The sequence below is a fragment of the Astatotilapia calliptera genome, chromosome 2 (genome assembly GCF_900246225.1).
Source record: "Astatotilapia calliptera chromosome 2, fAstCal1.2, whole genome shotgun sequence".
Taxonomy (NCBI): domain Eukaryota; kingdom Metazoa; phylum Chordata; class Actinopteri; order Cichliformes; family Cichlidae; genus Astatotilapia; species Astatotilapia calliptera.
In genome coordinates, this window is record NC_039303.1 from 26847362 (window position 1) to 26869712 (window position 22351).

General features: G+C 41.5%; 1 protein-coding gene across 1 annotated transcript in view; it reads right to left on the reverse strand.

Annotated features, from left to right (window-relative positions):
* Positions 1-22351, reverse strand: part of abcb7 (ATP-binding cassette, sub-family B (MDR/TAP), member 7) — a 24161-nt gene continuing 1810 nt past the window's right edge. Inside the window, exons 4-16 of the mRNA XM_026191048.1 lie at positions 21153-21272; positions 17356-17488; positions 15300-15568; positions 14606-14694; positions 13299-13386; positions 11016-11190; positions 10320-10477; positions 8090-8253; positions 7787-7916; positions 7151-7322; positions 3638-3741; positions 2824-2931; positions 1-1504 (exon numbers count right to left, since the gene is read on the reverse strand). Of these exons, the coding sequence (XP_026046833.1) occupies positions 1286-1504; positions 2824-2931; positions 3638-3741; positions 7151-7322; positions 7787-7916; positions 8090-8253; positions 10320-10477; positions 11016-11190; positions 13299-13386; positions 14606-14694; positions 15300-15568; positions 17356-17488; positions 21153-21272 (1929 nt within the window). The 3' untranslated portion in view covers positions 1-1285. The remainder of the gene's footprint in view (positions 1505-2823; positions 2932-3637; positions 3742-7150; positions 7323-7786; positions 7917-8089; positions 8254-10319; positions 10478-11015; positions 11191-13298; positions 13387-14605; positions 14695-15299; positions 15569-17355; positions 17489-21152; positions 21273-22351) is intronic.

Sequence of the window (22351 nt, forward strand, 5' to 3'; positions counted from 1 at the left end):
TTGTTATTTAGAGAAAAGCCAACATTTATTAATCTGAATTGTACCAACACACCAACATAGTCCAAAGCACTATGAAGCAGAGTGTGAAAGACACCCAGTGATAAATTTCTTCATTTTTAGATAAATTATAGCAATGGTCCAAACAAAAAAATGCTTCGTAACTAAAGCAACCCTCCGAAAGAGAGGGTGTGTGTGCACTGTCCGTCTTTCCAAATCTACACGTAACCTTCACACGGAAAGAGTCTTTACTTTGGTCATACACTCAAAAAATATCAATCTTCCCAAATAACTGCATCAGAAGAGGCTTGTCAACCAAGGCTAAGGGATATGATGGTTAAAAAAATGCTTTTAAGATGTTACCTGTAAATGAAGCTCAAATTGTAGTGAGACCCGTCCATGATTTATTAGAGTTCCTTCCTCTTAGTCTCAGTGTTATGCTTACATGAAAGTGACCGTGACATACGAGCAGTTCACGGGGGAGCTGTTCAGTGTTTTTTTGAGTGCCGCCATCTAAATGATGTACAAAGGCCTTGACGTTCCACAAGTCAGTTTTATCGTATAATTGTGTGAACAGGATAATGAACTTGTTTGCACAAAATAACTCGTGCAAACAAGATAAAAAATATACATATATCACCTTCTACTGGGATCAGATCATCTGCACATCTTCACATTTTCAGAATAAATGTCGAGAACAACATGACGGGCAAACATACTGCAGCACAGCCTGCTGCACGTATACACCCTTTATATATAAAAACCAAACCTAAGTTTCATTCCTTTTGTAAAGAATTGTTTTTAAAAATCATATCAATACAAACTGCATCATTATCAAGGCATATGAAAGTCATTACATGTACGCTCATCTGTTTCCAGAGCAGAGGAAGATGTCAATAAACCTGATGTCAAAAAAAAAAAATGAGGAGGAGGGGGCAACCATGTTGACTAACAGATGTCTTGCACGCACGTATGTGATATACAAGGTCTCTTATGCTTTGCTTCAGCTGAGACAACTGGCATATAAGCTCTCTCTCTCTCTCTCTCTGGACATCAGCCAGTGCTAAACACTCTTGCTCCCTGTTCCTGCTCCTCCTCCTCCATTTTGGCGAGCGCTGGCCTTTATTTCCATGGAGAGGAGGAGAGATAGTCATAATAACAGGGTTTTGGCTGGAGTGGGTAGTGGGGTAGTGGGGGATGTACCCGCCTGCCCAATAGCACGCAGACCAGGGATTCCAGTGTAGGCCATCTGTGAGGGATGAACAAACATGGTGGGTGGCAGCTTCTCTCAACAGGAGCAGTTCCCACAGCCTTTCACACTGTTGAGGATCTCCTCCTGCAATTTCTTCCTCTCCTCCTCCTTCTGGGACAGCCGCTCGGCCCGCGGCTCGGCCGAGTTCTTCCTGCTGTTCAGGATTCTGCTGTTCTGAGCGTTCCAGAGGTTTCCGTATAGGCTGCCAGCGGTGCTGAGCAGAGCCTGGTGGGTGCCTCGCTCCGCCACTTTACCCTAAGCAGAGAAAAGGAAACCAAATTATATGGAAAAAATAAAGTCTAAATGGTGGGGTGGGGGGTTTCACAGGACAATAAAAAGGGCTGTTAACACAGAATCATAGCTAGCATCTCTTCACGGCCACTCTCTCTGCAGACACCCCCCCCCCTCCAATAAGAATCCCTGCCGCCTCCCCAACAACTGTTGCATTCCTCTTGCAAAACACGCAGACACGCACGCAAATCCACACACATGCCACACAGCCCTCCCACACAGTCACACACAAATGAAAGCACCCCCCTCCCCCCACCGCCCATGAGCATGCAGAGGTGTTGGCATCATCTTTAGTGCACCCAGGATGAACATGTGACTGCTTCCGCTCGTTATTTTAATGAGCACCCCAGGCAGTCCTCTGCTGGTGACACTAGCAAACGCCGTGGCGACATCACACGCAAACATGCCTCCTCGCCACGACCCTCTGATCCCCGCCATCTGACTCGGGAAACACGAACGGCACAGGCTCAACTCGCCGCAGTTCAAAGAGAGCCTCTTCTCATTTTATCCCATCTGACTCGAGCGCTGGCGGAAAATGTCACTTCACCTGTGTTACATTTTATTTGAACTCTTTCTTTCCAGATAATAACTGACTTCACTGTGTTGTGCTCTGCAACGTCTCCGAGCCCAAGCAGCTGGGACAGCTCTGTAATGCAGCACACAATAGCAAAGCACACCAAGTATCGCTGCTCACCTCCACCCTGACTTAAACGCATCTGACCGAAAAACCGCATAAAGCCATTTGTATGGCGAGCGCCGCGGAAAGACATGTTTAGTCGTGGATAGGGCCTCATCAGTGTCTGGGAAGCTGGCCCATACATTATTAGTCACCGAGACAAACAAGACACGCCATCTGACCAAAACACCCAGTTGAGTCTGACTGGTTTAATGAGCCCTTATGGAGAAAATAATACATTCACTTCTACCAACAGTGTCCTGTTGTTGTTGAAATTAATGAGAGAAGCTAAACAAAGCATGTTTTTATCACGTACATTCAAGAAAGGTAAATAAATGAGTGCCAAAAAAAAAAAAAAGAAAAAGAAAGGAGAGAGACAGACGACTTGCTAACTTATTTCTAGTTGCTGGCACAAGCGGTGCACTGGGGGTCACGCAGTGCGGGTCATCATCCTTCAATGTAAAATCGTCTAATTGGACTGGCAATTAACACACTGTGTGTTTATACTTGGGCACACTCAGCAGTCGTATGAAATTGCATTACACCTGAAGATGTTAATCAGGGCAGAATGAGATCAAGTAAAAAAAATAAATGGCTGAGTTCTCACCTCATTGAGCACTATAATCTCATCTGCGTCTACGATGGTGGAAAGCCTGTGGGCGATAAACACAGACGTCCTGTCCTTCACCATCTCCTTCATTGAAGTCAGGATGTTCTGGATGCACACAAGGACAAATAACATTACTACACTGTTAAGCTTTACAAGAGTACCCCCGTAATCCAAAGGAAAATATTTCCAAGTTTGCAATAACAAAGGTCTGAAAAGAAAGGGAGGAGGGGGGGAAAAAAGAGAGCATGAATGACAGGAAATATATGAAATGTACTCGCAAACTTTGATTTGAAAGAGAAGCTAAGTCAACACAATGTTGCTCAGCAACATCCACCTCCATATGCTTTTTTCTTTGCAGTGTTTACATATGATAATTTAAAAACACCATCATGACGAGAAGCAAGAGAGAGAGGAAATAAAAAACTCAATTAACAACCACGTCTACTGCCCCACTCTTTTCCCTGAAGTTCAGTGAGGGCGTGCTGAACTTTCTCATTAAATGTAACATTTACAAAGACTGTGTGGTTTAAGCTGAGCTGGAGATTAAGTAGGAGAAAACAGTGGCAGGTGGCAAGGGAGAACATGGGGGTGGTATGCGTGCGTGTGTGTGTGTGTGTGCAGCGGGTGTATGTCGCAGCAGGTATGTGACGCAGGAATGAGCTGAATTATTGTGTACCTACAGCAGGTGACTGAGTGGGTGTTTGTTCTGTTAAATGTGTATGCAGACATGCTAATGTGTGCGTGCAGCCGGGAGCGGGCATTTGTGGGTATATTAGAAATTGGTGCTAGTGTCTGTCACTGTCAGACTGACCTCTTCAGTGATGGAGTCCAGGGAGGAGGTTGCTTCGTCATACAGGAGGATGGGCGGATTCTTTAGTATCGCCCGTGCGATTGCGACCCGTTGCTTCTCCCCTCCTGGAACAAACCAGACGTCATAAATAGCAAGGCGAATGCCAAAACCTTTGAAATACGCGTTACTGCAAGTCTCTGTCTGACCCTTCTCGCTAGATAATTACCTCAAACTGAGGGCCAACACCTAGACTATACCAATGCTACACGTTTCAGTCTGGTAAGAAAAGGAAGAAGAAAAAAAAAAGAAAGGAAAAAAAACCAGACCTGATTTAATTGTGAAGAAAAATCAGCAGGACGCAAAGATTTCTCCCGCTGTGCCTGACTTTGCCTTTATTACATATGAGCCGTGTGCGGCCACTTGAAAGCGAGCGGTGTTCGGGGAGAGTAAATACTGCTGGCAGTGGAGAACAGAAATGAAGAAAGTTAGGAGTCTGAGAGCCCAGACTGCCTCCTTCCTCGTTCCCCCCCCCCCACTCCCTTCCTCCTCTCGCAAACTCACAGGCAGCTGTCACGTACAGCCGCAGTGAAATTAATGAGAAGTTAGTCACGTCTTTATTTTGTCCATTCTCTCACTCACTCTGTCACTCCACATAAAGAAATCTGTGCTGCCAGTAATTGCATCTTGAATGCTGAGTGAAAATGCTCACACTATGTGTGTTTACGTGGGCTAAATGAGTTGCACAGTGATGCTAGGAACCTAATACTACACAGTCATGTGTAGATCAAATGAGGGTGACTAACTGTAAGGCAACATGCCATTAAACAAGTTCAGACTCTAAATTGAAGAAAATGTTGAAGTAATGACAGTACAGCGAGAGATTAATCACAGTTAAAACTATTTCAAAAAGCCATGCTCAGAGGCGACATGTCAGGAAAGTCAGCTCAGCAGCTATATGATACAATGCTCCTGGTTCATTCATGGTACTTTCATATAAACATACTATGCTGAAACTAATGTTTCTAACAATGTGCTCATTTCATTGAATTTGATAACAAAGACAACAGAATTTATTTGAAAGAAAAGCTACAACATGTGCAACTCTTAAATAACAATGAGAACTTATTGCTTCATCTCTTTATTCTGCCCTACTTCACGGTCAAGATGACCTGCTGAAGTTCAAACTGAGCAGCCGTTACAGTGAACGTGGCATGGCTGTTGGTGTCAAATGGGCTGGTCACAAATTGCTGATATATTGAGAATTTTCCCACATAACCATCTGTACGGTTTATAGAGAATGATCTTAAAAAAGAAAGAGCGAGAGAGAATATCCTGTGTTCTCTGGATGAAAATGTTGATGCCAGAGATAAGAGGGGAATAGTCAGACTGCTCTGAGGTGATAGGAAGGCAACGAAGAGAAGAGCAGCACAATCCTGACTCGTATCAACAGTTCAGGCTAGTGATGGGGTGAAATGGTGGCAGATTTTGGGCCTGCTAATACCAACACAGCATGGTTTAAAGCCACCAGTCTACCTGAGTACTGTTGCTGACTAGGGATGGGTACCGGTATCCGGTGCCATCTGACATAAACGGTAACCAGACCGAAAAGCAGCGCACATTTCGGTGCTTTATTTCGGTGCTTTTTTTTCCTGAGCTGTGATACACTTTAGATTCTAGCCAATCATTTTACGTTTCTGAGGCTAGTAGGCGGGGCCAGGTACGTACGTTCTTTTAGAGCAGAGCTACAGATTAAAAATGACCACGGCAAAGCGGTCAAAAGTCTGGCTGTACTTCACAGCAAAATATGCAAACTCAGCAGCCTGTAACAAGTGCTTTAAGCTGATACTATGATACTGTCAAAGGAGGTAACACCTCAAATCCGATGAAACACCTGGCGACGCATAGCGTTTTTTTTAAAAGCCGAGAAATGCGCCGTATTTGATAGCTTGCTGTGAGACCTCACACCGAGCTGCGGGTGTGGTGCCTGTTATCGGACCCGGAGTTAGCAACATCCCCCAAAAACACGTAGAGGAGAGTCCTGGCCCCTAGCCCTGCCAGTGTAGCAGAAATGATGAGGATATTGATGCAGCAGCAGCCGTTCTTCTCTGCGTGAGTAGCTTAATGTTGTTCGTGTGTAATTTACGTTGAGTAGGCTAACCACGTTATTACATTAATTCATGTAAGGTGAACTAGCAAACATCATCATAGCTACATGCAGCTGTCTTCTTGTTTGATGGCAGATACTCCCTTCACCCTGGATAAAAAGGCTAAAATGACCAAAGAAAAAGTGGAAAACAGTTAAACATGAGAGGTTTTTGGATAAAGTTTGCGTTTTTTCCATTGTTTAAGCACTGCTTCCAGCCAAGAGGGATACCATATATGCCCCATAGCTGCAGAAAAGGCTAACATTGTTATCTTTTTACAAAAAAAACAGCTGAACATGAGAGGTTTTTGGACCGATTTTGTGTTCTCCATTCTTTAAGCACCGGTTTAAGCACCATTTAAGCACCGGCACCGTTTCAAAAGTACCGGTTTGGCACCGGTGTTGGATAAAACCTAAACGATACCCATCCCTATTGTATCCGTATTGTATCCATCCTATGATGGCTGCTTGCAGCAGGATAACATGTGCCATGTCACAAAGCTCAAATCATCCCAGACTGGTTTCTTGAACGCGACAGTGATTCCACTGCACTTAAACAGCCTTCGCAGTCACCAGATCTCAATGCAACAGAGCACCATTGAGATGTGGTAGAGCGAGAGATTCCAATCATGAATGCACAGCTGAAAAATCTTTAGCAGCTGTGAGATCTTTTCATGTCAATATGGACCAAAATAATGTTTCCAGCATGTTTCTGAATCCATCCCATGAAGAAATGAGGCAGTTCTGAGACCAAAAAAAGAGGTCAAAGCTAGTACTAGCAAGGCGTGCCTAATGATGTGGCTTCTAAGTGTATATAGTCAGTTAAACTGTGTTACGTTTATATTTTCATCTTAGAAAAAAATCAATTTTTCGCTATTAATTAAACATTTATAAAGTTATACAATTTACAATCCAGTGAAATAACATAAACAAAAAGTAGTTGATAACTGATTAAGCAAAATAGGGCTCAAAACATGTATTGTTATAACATTTTCCAACAAATGGTTTCAACAATGGTTTTGATTTTGGACTTTTAGCTGTTTGAACATAAATAACTAAATAAGAAGCCCATTTTTTTTTCTTCTTAGAAAATTCCATTTGTCATGAATCATTCTTTTTTTGTGTGATTTTAAAATAAATGAATGGAACCAGTGGATACTCCTCAGTGAAAATAATAAAAAGCAAACAAACAAGAGAAACAGCCAGTCTTAGATTTCTGTATAACTACTATATTATAATGTGGAACTATTAGCGCGCAAATTATTAAGAGAATGGGTGTGATTTTCTTTTTTCCAGTGTAGTATACCATCCAGAAAAAAGCAAAACAAGGCTTTTCCGTGGCTTGCATGGAAAGAGCGTACTTAAACAGCAGGCATAATGATGCAGCTAACCTGACAGCTTGAGGCCCCGCTCCCCAACCTGGGTGTCATAGCCATTGGGCATCCTGAGGATAGCGTCATGGAGGCCTGCTAGACGAGCTACTTGATAGACCTCCTCTGGCGTGGCGTTGATTTTCCCGTAATGCAGGTTGTAGAAGATGGTGTTGTGGAACAGAACGGCATCCTGACAGAAACACAGTTAAGAAAAAAATAAGGCTTCAGAGATTATTTTTTTTGGGTTTTTTTAATTGCAGCAGTGAAAGAAACAGAAGACTGCAGTTACAAAGAAGGAGAACGTGAAGGAAGCAAATGACAAAAATATGTGCATGTACCATCTGTTCAGATCAGCCTCTGAGCTCACTGCAGTGAAAACCAAACTGAATTCAGCTCATTTCTGAATGCTATTGTTAATGGTTAATGTTACATTGTTCTTTGCTGCCCCCTTGTTGTGCTTAATCACTAACAATATATTATTACCTTTACCACTTAGGGACAAAAGGTCCATGTGCTTCTTCTGAGGAGGAGAAGGTTCAGACCCCACCACCCCACCCCCGCCAAAAACACAAAATAAAATAAATAAAAATCTCTGTGTGGCTGATAAAAACACTTTTTCATTTCTGTTTATTTCTGTGATGGATTTTCTCATACCTGAGGAACAACCCCCAAAAGCTTCCTCAGGCTGTCAAGGCTGACGTCTCGGATATTCTGCCCCGCTATGTAGATGTTCCCCCGCTGGGGCTCGTAGAAGCGGAACAAAAGCCGCACAATGGTGCTCTTCCTGCAACCAGACATGGAACCAATCGTCAGCATCCTTCTGTCTGTGAGCTGGGGGAGCTACACCCCCCACTCTACTGATGATATGTGATAAGACTGTCTAAGACATGCAAATAAGATGACACGGGCTGGGTTAAAGGTTTAACGTACAGCGCAGATCTCGGAAAGGTTACCTACCCCGACCCGCTGCCGCCAACTATAGCCACCTTCTTCCCAGCAGGTACTTCGAAGGACACTCCGTTTAGGACTTTCTGGCCCTCCAGGTATTCAAAATAGACATCCTCAAAGCGGATGGTGGCCTCCTGTGGTGTGATGGTTAATGGTGGGGCGAGATCCTTCTCCTAGAGCGCACCATCAGAGGGTTAAGACAGGCAAAATGGAAAAAGAAGGAAGGATCCAGAACAGCCACTGGCAGAGAAGGCTTAACATGATGCAACATTACTCCAACACCTTGTAAAGAGGCATACTGCTGGAGCACGGACCCTACATGGACTGCATAAAGCGAGACATTCACAGCAAATTTGAGAGGTCGTTTCAAAAAGGCCGTATGAATCTTCACACGCTGCCCTTCACAGTGATTGAAGGATCAATAGGCGTGAAAACTTTCGGTACATACTGAGCTCAGTCACAGTGCGGCGATGCAGCCAAGGTCAGCAGTGAATAAAACGCTGTCCTTAGCTTCAGAGTAAAAGCATGTTCTGCTCAATGTCTATACCACCTAATAGCAACATAATCACACACTATCCACCTCAGTCAATTAATACAAATAACTCTCAGTCCATTAGTATAAACAGATGATAATTTCACACCCTGCGACATGGGAAAAAAGCCAAAATAATTTGTCTTTTATTTAGTGTTGCAGCTTCAAGAGAGGGAGACTTTTAATTTTTTTTTACATCTACATAATTGGCCAGTGTGTTACCAAAAAAAGACCCCAACAAAACCCCCACATACTCAGACAGTAATGGCCTGCTGGGCAGCGCCATTCCACTGGGAATTACAATGGAGAGGAATATTACTGATGAGAGAAAAGTAACTGGACAGATTCATTTCTCTGACTGTAATTACAGGCTGCAGATGAGAATGGCCTTTGTATTGTTAGGAAGGAGGTGCCCATTTGCACTTAAGTGCACTCTTCTGACGCAACATAGGCTGTCTAAAACAAAGAAAGGAAAACGATCCATACAATGAAACATCCCATGAAATAAGAAAATCAAATAAATATGAGGTTTGCAGATTAGAAATTGTACAAATGTTGGGCATTTTATAATTTAAAGAGCAGGATCTGTCTAAACGTTCCTAATTTCTATAGGATGAAATTGTGCACTGGTGGTAGATTAATCCCACAATTATTTCATTATTTTAGTCATTTTTCAGGAAGTACTGATAGAATTGTTATTTGCACCCTCAGCTGGCAGGGGAACAATAAAGGAGACACTGAGAAAGCTGCACTGCAGGCAGAAGTGGCTTTTGTTAACAACAAAAAAAACATTAACAAGGCAAAAAATTTACTTTAAGAGGCTGCCAGCTTCTTCAACCTCTCCTGTAACCACAGGATGAGACAGACCAATACCGTGCTTTGAAAGCGCACTCAGTAATCACTAATGACCAAAATTATATGAGTGTAGCAATTTTAACAGAAAGCCATTCACTTAAGTGCAGTTTGACCTTTCATTTCTCCCCACTGACACTCCTTTGTTTCTGTCTGTTTTGCTACCACTAGTCATAATCAATAATTGCGCTGGAACACAACACAAATATTAGGCAAGTTAACAAGTTTATCATTTGTATAGTCCAACAGATAATTGCAACACAACAAATTAACTGAAACACTGGAGTGAAATTAACTATAAAAACAAGGCAAACAAGGCCTAGTTTTTTTGGAGGGGGTTTAAAGAAAGCTTTTAATATACTACAAAACTCAGACTAAATTATGGATGCTCTAATTAAAAAAACACTGAATAAATCACTAAGTAAGCAGCCGATAGATCCACAAGAAATTCCCATGATATCCCCAAACTGATCGCATTAATGCAGCGAGCAATGTCATGCACTACAAGTGGCAATAGACGAGGAAGCACCTGAGTCACATGAAGCACGTAATTACTATGTTTGACTGCAACCTATCATTTTTTTTACAACACGTGCATAGGTTAGTCATGCAGCAATAAGAGAAACTCAGTCTGCTGTTAAAATCTTTTACCGCTCGCTTCTTTTTTTAAAATCTGCTGGAGAAAATGGATGGGTAACAGGCTTCATCACATTTTGGACTTGCCTTTATCTTCAATTTTTAAGATTCAACTCTGTGGAGATTCATTTATTCTGCTCTGATTCACCTATTCCGTTCTCTACCGTCAGGAGGAGAAAAAATAAATGTGAAGAAGCGCGTGACAGGCCGATAAGTTACCTTTATCTTGGTGTTGACGTTGAGCAGAGTGAAAAGAGTGTTCATGTCTATAAGGGCCTGTCTGGTCTCTCTGTACACTGTACCCAGGAAGTTTAAAGGGAGGGAGAGCTGAAAGAGCAGCCCGTTCACCATGACCAGGTCTCCCACCGTCATCGTACCTATAGAAAAGCAACAGAACAGCTTACAGCGATGCACATGCTCTCGCTCTACTGTATCATGTATGCGTCTTTGGATGCAAGATCCAAAAAAATAAATAACAGCCAAACCTTTTTTTCCTCCTTCTCTTTCTTTCAAGCTGAGAAAGTAGACAAACCATCTCCACCCCCTGTGATTTCAATTTCTGCATCAAAGCTATTTTATATCCTATTCATGCCACTTTTTCATGCTTGCTGTGTTTTGTTCTCATTTAGTTTCTATTATGCAGTTCAGGCAGAGTTTACTTTTCTTTTCCAGTTTCATCGGTCCATTTGATTTTGTTTTGAGATGTTTAAACTTATTTATGTCTAAACCCTATTTCCATTGTGTTCTTACCACAAATCATTGGCATGAAGAGTTATATTCAGCTCAAGTCAGTCTAGCAAGTTTTTTGGGTTTTTTTTTACCTTTACACATGGATCCAATTCAATTTATGGCTCAAAAGAAATCGGAAGCCCACAACAGACATTTACGTATCACCTTTCCAAGCTCCACACTCACCTGCTGCAATGCCCTTGCTAGCGAGCAGCATGATGGCGGTGAGGCCGACGCTGAAGATGGCACTCTGACCAAAGTTGAGCATGGCGAGTGTGGACGTGGTTTTTAAAGAGGATGACTCATAGATCTTCAGGAATCCATCATACCTTTCAGCTTCGTACTTTTCATTATTGAAATACTGCAGCAGAGATGAGAAGTATTAAGACACAGAGCACAGGCCACGGAGACAATGAGAACATTCACAAAAGGAATGAAAGAGTAAGTCGAGAGTGAAAGAGGGAGAGACTCAAATATGGTAATGGTTAAAGGTTAAGGAAGCATGGAGAGCCGTGTCGGCCAGATAGACACTTTTGCGCAGCCTGCCTCGAGGCTGCATTTGTTCTCTGTGACCGCTCTGGGCATAGTCTGGGTCTCAGTTGGCCTCTAAAGCACTTTTTCATGTCTCTGTCTCTTAATCTGCTCCCGTTAGATTTTAAAGGATGTGGAAAGCAATACAGCTGCCTTATCTTTGCATGGTGAAGATTTGGCAGTAAAACAGTAATAGCAGAATCACAACAAATGTTACAACTATTCGACAACTGGAACAAGAAAAAAAAGAGAGAGAAAAGCCTAAACATCCCGTGCAAGTTAAACAAGAATTGCTGCAGCTTTTTCATCACCGACATTGTCATCATCCTCTGTGTTTACATCTGTAGCAGCTTACACAGACACCTAGATTACTAACGGAGTGCACATAGCTCTTTTAAGTGTTACACCACACAAGCAGCACTAATTCTGATTAAGACATACAGCTATCGTTTAAAGGGGGGGAAAAAAGAAAGCGCCTCAGCCACCAGCACTCTCCTGCACATCTCTTAAATTCGGCACATAAAACAACAATATAATCATAACAATCCTCCTCAACTCTGCTGCCAATTACCTAATATTGTTGCTGCACGGCTGTTTGTTTAGCTTGCATCATTGTTTCTCTGCTCTGGTTAAGTGGGCGATTTGCTTCTCTAGCTAACGGCAGTGGTGCTGTGCGGACACAGACCTGCCACTGATTTGCATATAAGGAAATGCACCAAATAAGCGAGACTAGAAAGTAGCGCATGGAGGACAAACCGAAGCAGTGCAAGGAGCCGTATTCAGGTTCTCATCCAGCCCTTTGTGAAAGTGGAACGGATTTCTGAGTGGGCGGAGATCTAATTACATATGCACACTCACAGCTCAGAGTGATGCTAAATCCGGCCGCATTGACACAGATGACACAAAATAACACAGAACAAAACGTTAAGAGAAACAGGACGCAAAATAATACGGCAAAGAAAATAACATGGTATCCAAAATATATCTGCAACGGCCAACGAAGCAATGAAACGCGACACTGATTATGTTTGTGTTTGTGCTGTGTACTAAAAGATTGCCTAAAAAGAGATTTAAAACTGAACGAGATAGAGTTTTAAGGTAATGTGACCTTGAGAAAAGTTTACAGTAATCTTTACTGATCACATCAGGCAGGTGAGACTCTTTCTCACTCATAAACCACCCAGGACTTCAGATGACATTTCTATTATATTTTTAAAGCCCCCAGTGGCAGATACCTTTCAGTCCAAAACTATAATTGGGACACAATTTGGGCCATTGACTAAACCGTGAAAATAGTCCTGAGTGTCCGGTGATAAATGTCTCATTGTTTGTAGCTACTGAAGTGACATTTACAGAAATGGTGGACAATTTCATACTGAGAAGAAGAGTGCCGCAGAGAATTAAGAGGAAGAAATGAAGACAAAGAAATATGAGAAAAGTAAAAACACAGGAAATTATGCTTTTATAATGTGTTAGAGCTGAAAAGAAAATAGCTGATCGAATAACCAACAGAGAATTAATCAAATATTTTGATATATTCAAGTAGAAATGCAAAAGAATTCCAAGTCTATGAATTGGGATAATTTGAGGTTTTTGTGACAGATAAAAATGATTCTGAAATAATTAATCCATGTTTTACAAACATTCTGACCTTATACATATATACAAAAGCATGCTTTAAATCATTTTCCTGAAATTTCGTCTAACATAATAACAACCATTCTCCAAGCCAAGGTTTGAGTGCTTTTGCAGCGTTTTTCTTATTGCTGGTGTTTGGCCTCTCAGGGCCACTGTATTATAGACCTCAAATAGATAATATAAATATTTAGATGGTGACATACACATTTGTTAATATCGATGTGCCTGGTCAAAGTCACCTCAAGGAGCAGATTTGGTAGGTGTGTACAGGTGTGTGTGTGTGGGGCATTTAAAACTCACCTTAACAGTCTCGTAGTTGAGCAGCGAGTCAATAGCTGCATTGCCTGCTTCGTTGTCTGCTTTGTTCATTTCTATTCTGAAACGAGTCCTGTGTGCACAGACACATGAACAACATGGCAGTCACTTGCATCAGTACAAAAACCCGGGTCATGGACCTTTCCGGACTGTGACACTGGCAGTTGGAGCTCCATTGAAGTAAATATTTGAAATTTATTTGGTTAAGTAATTTACATGCAACAGTATCAATTAAATGTTCACAGGAGTTCTTTCTTAATAGAGTAGAGTCTTGCTGACTCTCTTCCCTGGGAGAAATCTTCCTACTTTGAAATAATAGCTTCAGTGTGACTGGTAATTCCAGTCCTTAATGTGAGTAATGCACAGCTTGTAAATTTGGTCTACTCATTATTGCCACGATGAAGTTGCTTTTGAAAATGAAATGCTATTACATGCATTTCATTATCGACAAACTGAAAATCAAAACAGTGACTGGATTTTTTTTTTTCCTATCAAAAATGATAGAAAACGGGAGTTTGGTGCAAATTCTGGCGAATCCTTATGTGTAATGGGTTGGTGTTGCCACGGATCAGGCTTGTTTTAATACATCTCATGAGCATTCGAACAGACTGGGCTCTGAGAAGTTTTAAAAAGAGGCTCTTTGTCATGTTCTAGCAGTTAATGAGCAGTTTATCCAACATGGGTGGACAATGTGAGGCCGTTACTATCAGACAGAGGTGCTGACAAGGAGGCTGTACTTGGCTGGTGGCAAAATTTAGGCAATTTGGGAAACCATCGACTATCGTTTGATGGCTTAGCCTCTTGGAGCAAAGAGCTAATATTTCATAGCTTTCAGTGTAGCCACAAAATATTCCAGTTGTGTGCTCTGGTCTTTGATTACCACTTTGTAGTCAGAGTCCTTTTAACCAACTGAATTTGTGCAGACTTTGTTTGCAAATAGATAAACATTGTCTGACAAACTGGTTGTAATTGGAAATCAAAAAGTTTCTGGTACCAAGAAACATTTTTTAACATATTCATCCAATTTCAAAAACATTCTGTAAGTGGTTGAGACTTTTCTAAGAAACAACCACATCGATGCTAGGACCCAAGGTCTCACAGCAGAACACTGCATTGTAATCAATCTTATGTAATTTGTCGATGGCTTTAATCGTGGCTGATTTGTGGATTTCAAAGTGAGCATTTTTACAATGCAGAGAGCCACAGAAATGTTAACCGAATCTCTTTGAAGCGATTACAAATCTGAACAACAGGCAGACACAGAAAAAAAGCAGAAAAAACATCAATCCTACCTCCACTGTGTGACGAGAATTGTGAAAATGGTATACGCTGATAAGGTACCCAAGGCCACTGCTGCAAACTGTCCGCCACACTTGTAATACTGCAGAGGAGAAAAGCACAGGCAGGAAGAAGCATCTTTTACATGCTGTAATTCAACAGCACTGTGATAAAAGTCAAGAGACCACATCAGACCAATCTATTAGCGTCACACGGTACTTTCAGAGGGTATTGTTTTTGATCATTCCACTGTGAAAGCAATGGTTACAAATGAATAGGAAAAGACAAGAAGTACTCATGATGACGCTTTAGCTATTTGGCCAGTGGAGTCTGCACTTGTTACAGGCAATCTGATCATCCACAGTGGAGTAATAGCACGAACTAAAAGATGAGCCCATCTTTCAGTGGAAGAAGGGGCATCTGTTTAGGGCACACTCCACAGGAGGACATTAAGATGCAAGAAAGCTTTAGGTTTCATCATTAGCACTAATGGGCCCACCAAAAGTTCACAGGGATTCATATTCCATTTAAAATGTAAATGAGATAGTATCTGTGAAATTAATTTCCGGGAAATCGGCTATGAGGAGTGGCAAGGTGATGTTAACATCAATCACTGAAACAGCAACACCAATAAGAAGTAAAAGCTGAAAAAGAATGCATAAGCACGCTGTGTGGTAGTTTGTGTCTTCATTTACACCTATAACTCACCAAAATGGCACTGACGAGGGCCATCTCAAAGACCGTGGGACCGAGATTGAAGACAAGTGCGCTCAAGACAAAAGAGATCCCCCGCGTGCCGCGGTCGATGGCCTTGGACAGCGCCCCTGTCTGTCGGCTGAGATGGAAACCCAGATCCAGATTGTGCAAGTGCAGGAAGACGTTCTTTGCTATGCGTCGGATGGAGCTCTGGGCCACCTTGCCGAACACGGTGTTCCTCAGCTCGTTGAAGAAGGCTGCACAAGCCCGTGAGGCACCATCTGGGATAGCGGAGGAGATGGAGAGTTTAGGACACCTGCTGTGAAAAGCAGGGAGGTTTAAACTGCAGAAAGTGAGAAACTATTGCCATCCTGAGCACGGGAGACTGTTAAAAGGCAGCAAAACAAGAATATGACCCACACTTGTCTTGTCCTATTAAACAGAACGCAGCACATTGAGGCACTTAAGACTAGACAGGTTTTAGGCTCATTGACTACTCTGAGGAGACAGATCGTATGAGGTGGCAAGACAAGTCTTTCGCATCATCTCTGGTCTGCAAGCCCTGCAATGCTACAGCAGCAGTCTCCCCTCTGTAATTACAAAGCAGAATGCTGTCTGAAGCCTCACTACTATAGCGGGCCAGCTCACTGCAGACTGAAGGGAGGGAGGGTATCCGAGTGTTCAGCAAGGCATTGAGCGTGTATACCGACAGAACAGAGCAACAGAGACAAGGTTTTATAAGAATGAAATGTTAAGGTGTGATCAAGTTGTCAATAAACAGGCTTAATTTGAATGCAGCGTCTAGACTTTCAGTGAAGGAGAGAAGTGGAAGCAAGCATGTCTTTATGTTAAAGAAATTATCCAATAATAAGATTTTTTTTTCAAAGGATCATTAATATACAGCAAGAAAACTGAGCTGTTCAGTCCGATAGCAACTCCAATTAAATACTAAAAAGAAAAGTCAGTTCATCTGAGCTCTCACACTGCTCATAAATTGTTTTACAAGCAGATGGCTAGCATGACTGTCACAAATTGATATTAGTCTGTGTTTGAATGACATGTGGTCTTCCTGTGGTGATTTCACTGAGTTGTGTGAATACATGGCACATCTGCTGAGACCAAAGTCAGGGCAATAATCGCTCTGTCTGCCGCTCTTCGTGGGGCTGTAATGTGGCGTTAAATAGAAATGCTCATCTAATGAACAATGTGTCCACATCTGACAAGGTAGGATGAGCACGGTGCACCCTTTTCAGCCAAATTACACCAGACACTGCAACCTACAAGCACTGTGTCCTCTGTGTCACAAAGAAGAATCTTAAAAAAATGAAATCTCCCTTTTGTAACAGCATCCTCATTTTCTTTCCTCATTCATTTTTCTTTGTCACCCCAATTCATCTCATCTTGAGCCCCCGTCATGTGCTTCAACTGTAGTATTAGTGTATAAGACCTAAGTGGGCTTATTAGAACAAGTGGCTACAGGGCTAGCATACAGCGCTTACAAGCTGATCTTAGTGAAGGCCACAGTGACTTACAGTGGTTGTTAGTATTGTCATGTTTATTCATTTTATACTGCTTTCCAGCAGCAGTTCCCAGAAATCCTACGCTAATCAGGAAGGCACGTCACATTCACATCTCACTCCTGACTTTTTTCTTGTACTCACAGAAGCATTTAGACAAAGAGAAGAAAAAGGTGACCCCAAAAAAAGAAGTGAAAGAAGCAACCCTGGCCTCGCCACAGCACGAAAAAAATAACTACCTAACCACTTTCAAAGGACATTGCAATTTCTTCTCCACTGCTTTATAAATCTATTCACCTCTGTTTGCCTTGAGAGCTCACAGGTATCATACATGATCGTCCTCAGCACTCACGAGAGGGTCGTGAGGATTAAAAGGAACTCAAGACACAGAACGAAGCTCATAATGTAAATAATGTGAGCGAGTAGCAGAGGTTGTGCCGTGGCATTGATATGAATGTGATGAGAAAGGTCAGCCTGTAGATAATAGGCAGTCCCACAGTCCCATCTGATGAGCGCGGCACCTGCCAGTGCAATACAAGTCTGGGACTTACAGCCAATCAGCACGGCCGTTGCCATGGTAGCCACAGTGCTTGGCGCGTCATTTAGGTTCAGCATGTGTCCCGACATCTGGTTAAGCTCGTCCACTGCATACTTAAACATGAAGGGCACCATCACATTGGTGATCTGGGAAGGGAGAGAGAGAGGGACAAAACACTCAGAGGAGGAAACAGTTTCAAATAGCCTATTAAACTGACATATGTGTCCAGAGTCTTCTTTTTCTGGCTTTCTGTGGTGTCTCTGTGTGTGCAAACCTCACAGGTCTAGAAAGTAAAACTCCACTGTTACAAAGTAAAAACCAAGATTACCATTCAGGTGCATTCAGTTATGTGTATGCATGGTATGGTATGCTGGGTAGTGTGCATGCATGCATATGTTTTCATTGTGACTGGCTGTGCTGGTGCTGGAGAGGAGGCTGGTGCTTCCTGCTAATGGAATTGAAATGGTTATTAGGGCTAATTAAAAGCACAGGGACAGCTGTGTGACTCAGGCTGGGCGGTCCGCTGCGCATTAGGACAGACAGAAAACACGGCATCACAGAGCAAAGCATTTTCATTTTTAAAAACCATTTCATTTGAACATCTCAACCTCTAACACGGGGGTTACTTTATGTTCCTTTACCCCATCGAATTCTGTGGGGTATAAATTTAATAAAATATGACCAGCATATGTGAAATAAACCTGTGCCACCTCTGATGTATGAAGGACACCTAATAATGGCCCATTTAAAGTGCAAAAGCTACATCTCTAGGGTTCCTGCTTAATACTCTTGGGTATTATGCTCAGACAATAGAAGTCCTCTGAGTCCCTCAAGGAAAAACAATATCTGCCACTTTGCTACCAAGACAACAGAACATGACACAAAAATAGCCTGAGCCTATTATCACAGGGCCAAAACATGTCCTCAATTTTACCACTAATACATGATAAGGTTGGATGCGCTCTTCAAATCCATTAACGAGCAATGCTGGAGATTAAATTGACACTATGTCAATCTGTACCTCGCAGTATGTCATCCCATAATAGAGATGCTGTGTCAAGTAGCGGAGAAAGGCTTCGGGCTACAAAGAATTAGCTTAAGCTTATAGCAAGGCATGCAGAAAGAGAAGGCTTTCTTTGAGGGCAACAAAAACAAGAGCTAGTATATAATCATTTATTTGAAATGAAAATGTCACCGATAATGTCCCTTGCAGAGGTGTGATGCACTTTAACCGCATAATTATTCTGCTGATTTAAAAATTGCATCCACACTGCTGGTGCTTTTAGTTCAAACAGACATACTGCAGAAATCAAGGTTAACTCCAGCCAAGCAGGAAAAAGGGAGGAGAAGATTGGATTGCATGTATGAGCTCTCTCCTCTTTAGCACACACTAGAGGGAGCCATGCTGAGTGGCAGCAGGACACGGTTATTGAGGAGCTGTGAATTTCTGATTGTTTTCCAGGGTGTAAATTAGAGACCATCAACAAATGAAGAGGGAATGCATCACGCGATGATTGGTGCATGCCATTAATTATTTCATAAGACGCTGTTTTAAATGCATGACTGTTTTAGTTTCACATGGGATCTTTACCAAAAGGTGATCACCCATCGTGAGTACTCATGATGTTTAAACACAGGGTGGTCAGAGCTGAGAGGTTAATTGATTAAGCAAGAACATTTTTTTTTCTTAAAATAAATAAATATATATATGTCAAAAAGATTAGCGTTTTAATATGCTTAATTTGTGTTTCAGTAGCGCTACCTGCTGTGGCGACCCCTTGTGAGTAGCTGAAAGTAGCTTTTAGTACACAACTACAGAGTCACTTGTATCTCGTAACACAGCATCACTGTAGTAAATTCTCAAAAAGTTAAGAAAACAAGCTGATCAAAGCAAAACTTCATCCTAAAAAACTACCAGTACAGCTGTTTGTGTGCCAAAAATGATACAATTTTTTTGAAATCCTAACACTCATTAATTGAATTGCTTCCTGGATGACAGAAAACCAAAAGCAATAAGATATATAAACAGTGACGATACATCAAATTTACACAAAAAAGCATAATTTCCTGCAATAAACTGAGGACCTGTTCAGTGTGTACCCTGCCCCTTGTCGCACGACATCTGCGATAGGCTGTACAGGCTCGACCCGATGACCCTGAACTGGATAAGCAGTTAAGCAAATGAATGGATGTGCAAAATCACTGTATACAAAAGTGAAGCTACAGGTCAACTTTCTGCAAAGTAATGACATGCTGGTATAATTAATGACTAATTGACGCCACCCTTGCAAGAATTACATGTTGTAAATGTTTATTTGTTGGGGTTTGTTTTCATTAAAAATGAATGAAGCAGGTCCTGAATGCAATACTGAACACCCCAATTTCATCTGTTGGGCTTCAGAGCACTTCACATCCACATTATCAGGCTTTTCACTTCAGTCTCATCCTACAACAACAGTGCCAAAAAAAAAAAAAGCTGGTGGCAAATAATAAAACCAAGCATTTCCTAACACAGAGTTTGTTAGACCTATTCAAATGACTTGGCTTGACACTGGCATTTTTTCATGACACTTGCTTCACAGATCTTACATTTTTGCACGTACTGAATTTCAAAAATTCAATTTTTCTGGAAATCTGTGAACGTTTTTTAGTTTAATGACAGCATAACTTTTCAAAAAGAAAGTGTGGATATGGCACGTTTACCCTTGTGCCCTCTCTTAAGCCTGAAATCAGCAGGAAATCTACAGTGTAACTGGTAACCCCTCTTAACCTGATGCCATAACGCTCCAGGCCAATCAGAATGTTCAAGCATTGCTGTAACACCAATAACATTGGTTTAAAAACAAAGGGCTTTTCAACACTGGTTTTGCACACAGATTTCCCCAGGTTCTGTTAATATTTTAATATCAAATATTTTGGATTTTATATATTGAGAAAAAAAATTTTTTTTTAAACTTCTTGCTTGAACTGTTGTCAAAAAGCCAAATTAGTATTTGTGTGAATTATTTTTAGCATTCATTCAAGTTTTTGCCCATGTTTTTATACATTATATTGAAAAAAGACACATGCATGCATAACAAAACAAACACAATTTCCTCACTTTTTAAAACTGATTTCTTGTCTTTAGCATTTTTAATTAAACAGAGCTGAAATTATTTGCAAATTCGATTAATCTTTTTTTTTTTTGGTAAAATATAATACACATTTTTATGATGACTGTTATAACTAATAATGGTGGATTTAACTGAAGCCAGTGGTAACCTTGGATTATAACCTCTCTTCGTCACTGTGTTTCACTGTGAAAAGCCACGTACATGATTTACCGAATTGTTTCTTAACATACTGATGATGTCCTTGCCTAAAACATCTACCAGGGGAGAAATTAATAATCCTCATTTCCAATTACCAATTCTCTAAAATGCATCTCTTTTGAAAACAGTAACAAATTAAAATGAGCAGCAACATGCAAGAATGACTCTGAAGCTGTGGGAATATATGATGAGTGAAGACTGCAGGGGTTTTGTGCTAGTTAACAACTCTGTCTACAATCAGCTGAATTTATTTTGTCAAAGTATCTTGCTTTCATCTAAGAATATCTGGCTCCTAATGTCACAAGGGAGGGCATTAGCTGTTAGCTAACCTTCTTCTTCAGGGTGGAACAAATCCACAAAGCATAAAGCAGAAGTAATGTGATAAAAATATCAGTTGTTGTTAGGTAAGTCCAAGTAATGTGGCTAATCACCAGTCAAACTAATTAAATTCTCTTTATATGATATGTATAAAAATAAATAAAAGAGAAATTAAGCTTACCTTGGATCCAGCGAGCAGGCCCAGAGAGAGTGCAACACGGGCTCGCAGGTCGGGTCTATCCTTCGGCCACACGTAAGACAGCATCGCAGACAGGATTTGAGCTGAATTCACCTCCTTCAGCTGTGTAAAAGACACAGCAGCAAACTTTATTTATTCAATAGAACACCTTGTAAAATATGTGGGATAACTGCTATGTTAACAGTCTAATGTGCCTCACTGGGCAATAAAGGCAAACACCATACATTTAGCATTCAGTGTTGACAATCCCAGTAACCTAAAGATGGCTCTCTGGGCACGCACGTAGAACATCAAATGTCAGCAGGAGTCCCCAAGGAGATATGGCAGCCACGATGACAGCAGAGTCTCCAGGTGGACTTGGGGATCCAGTCTGACACTACAAGTCCCACGAGATACCTGGGCTGTCATCCCAGCTGAGGCCGAGAGCCCACTGGTGCCAGCATAGCTGTTTACCCACGCTCCAACACACATCTGCCACAGGGACTCTCCACAGGCCGGAGAATATGCACTAATTCCTCTAATCCACTCAATATGGTGGCACCATGTTACGACGCTGCTGTATGGCAGCACCTCCTAACAAATTACAGTGAAAGTGCGCCCAGCACCTGCTTTTAATCAAATACAATCAGCAATGTGTGACACTGCTGAGGGAGGATTAAAATGAACAGTTTAATGCACTACTGAAGTTTCTGTAAGGCCCAACTTCGTTACAGTTACTCGTTTTATCTGGAAATATTAAATGTAACTCAGCTTTCAGTTAAACTCTTCAATGTGGAGTTAATATTAATACCTAACCCAAGTTCTTGTAAAACGAATGTCTCTTTTATTCAAGTCACATAACATATGTGAAATTCTCAGGAGTCTTATTTTAGCGTTTCGCCCATTAGGCAATGAAGCCATTAAGAGTTTAAGAGTTCAGCCCCCTAACCCAATTTGACAGAGAAAACTCATTTGACCAGCAATAAGACAGTCTGTGTCAACGCAACATGCGGTTACATTTCCAGGTAGGTGTACATTAGATTACGGCATAAGGTTTCAGAGGGATTTGCAATTATGATGTAACTACAGCGTAGATTCAATGCAGCAGTTTAAATCAGCTTTAAGGCTGCGTAACACCAAACTGATTCACAGATATGACACTGTTTAGTTTTGTCATCTTAAGAATAACAATGGTCAGCATT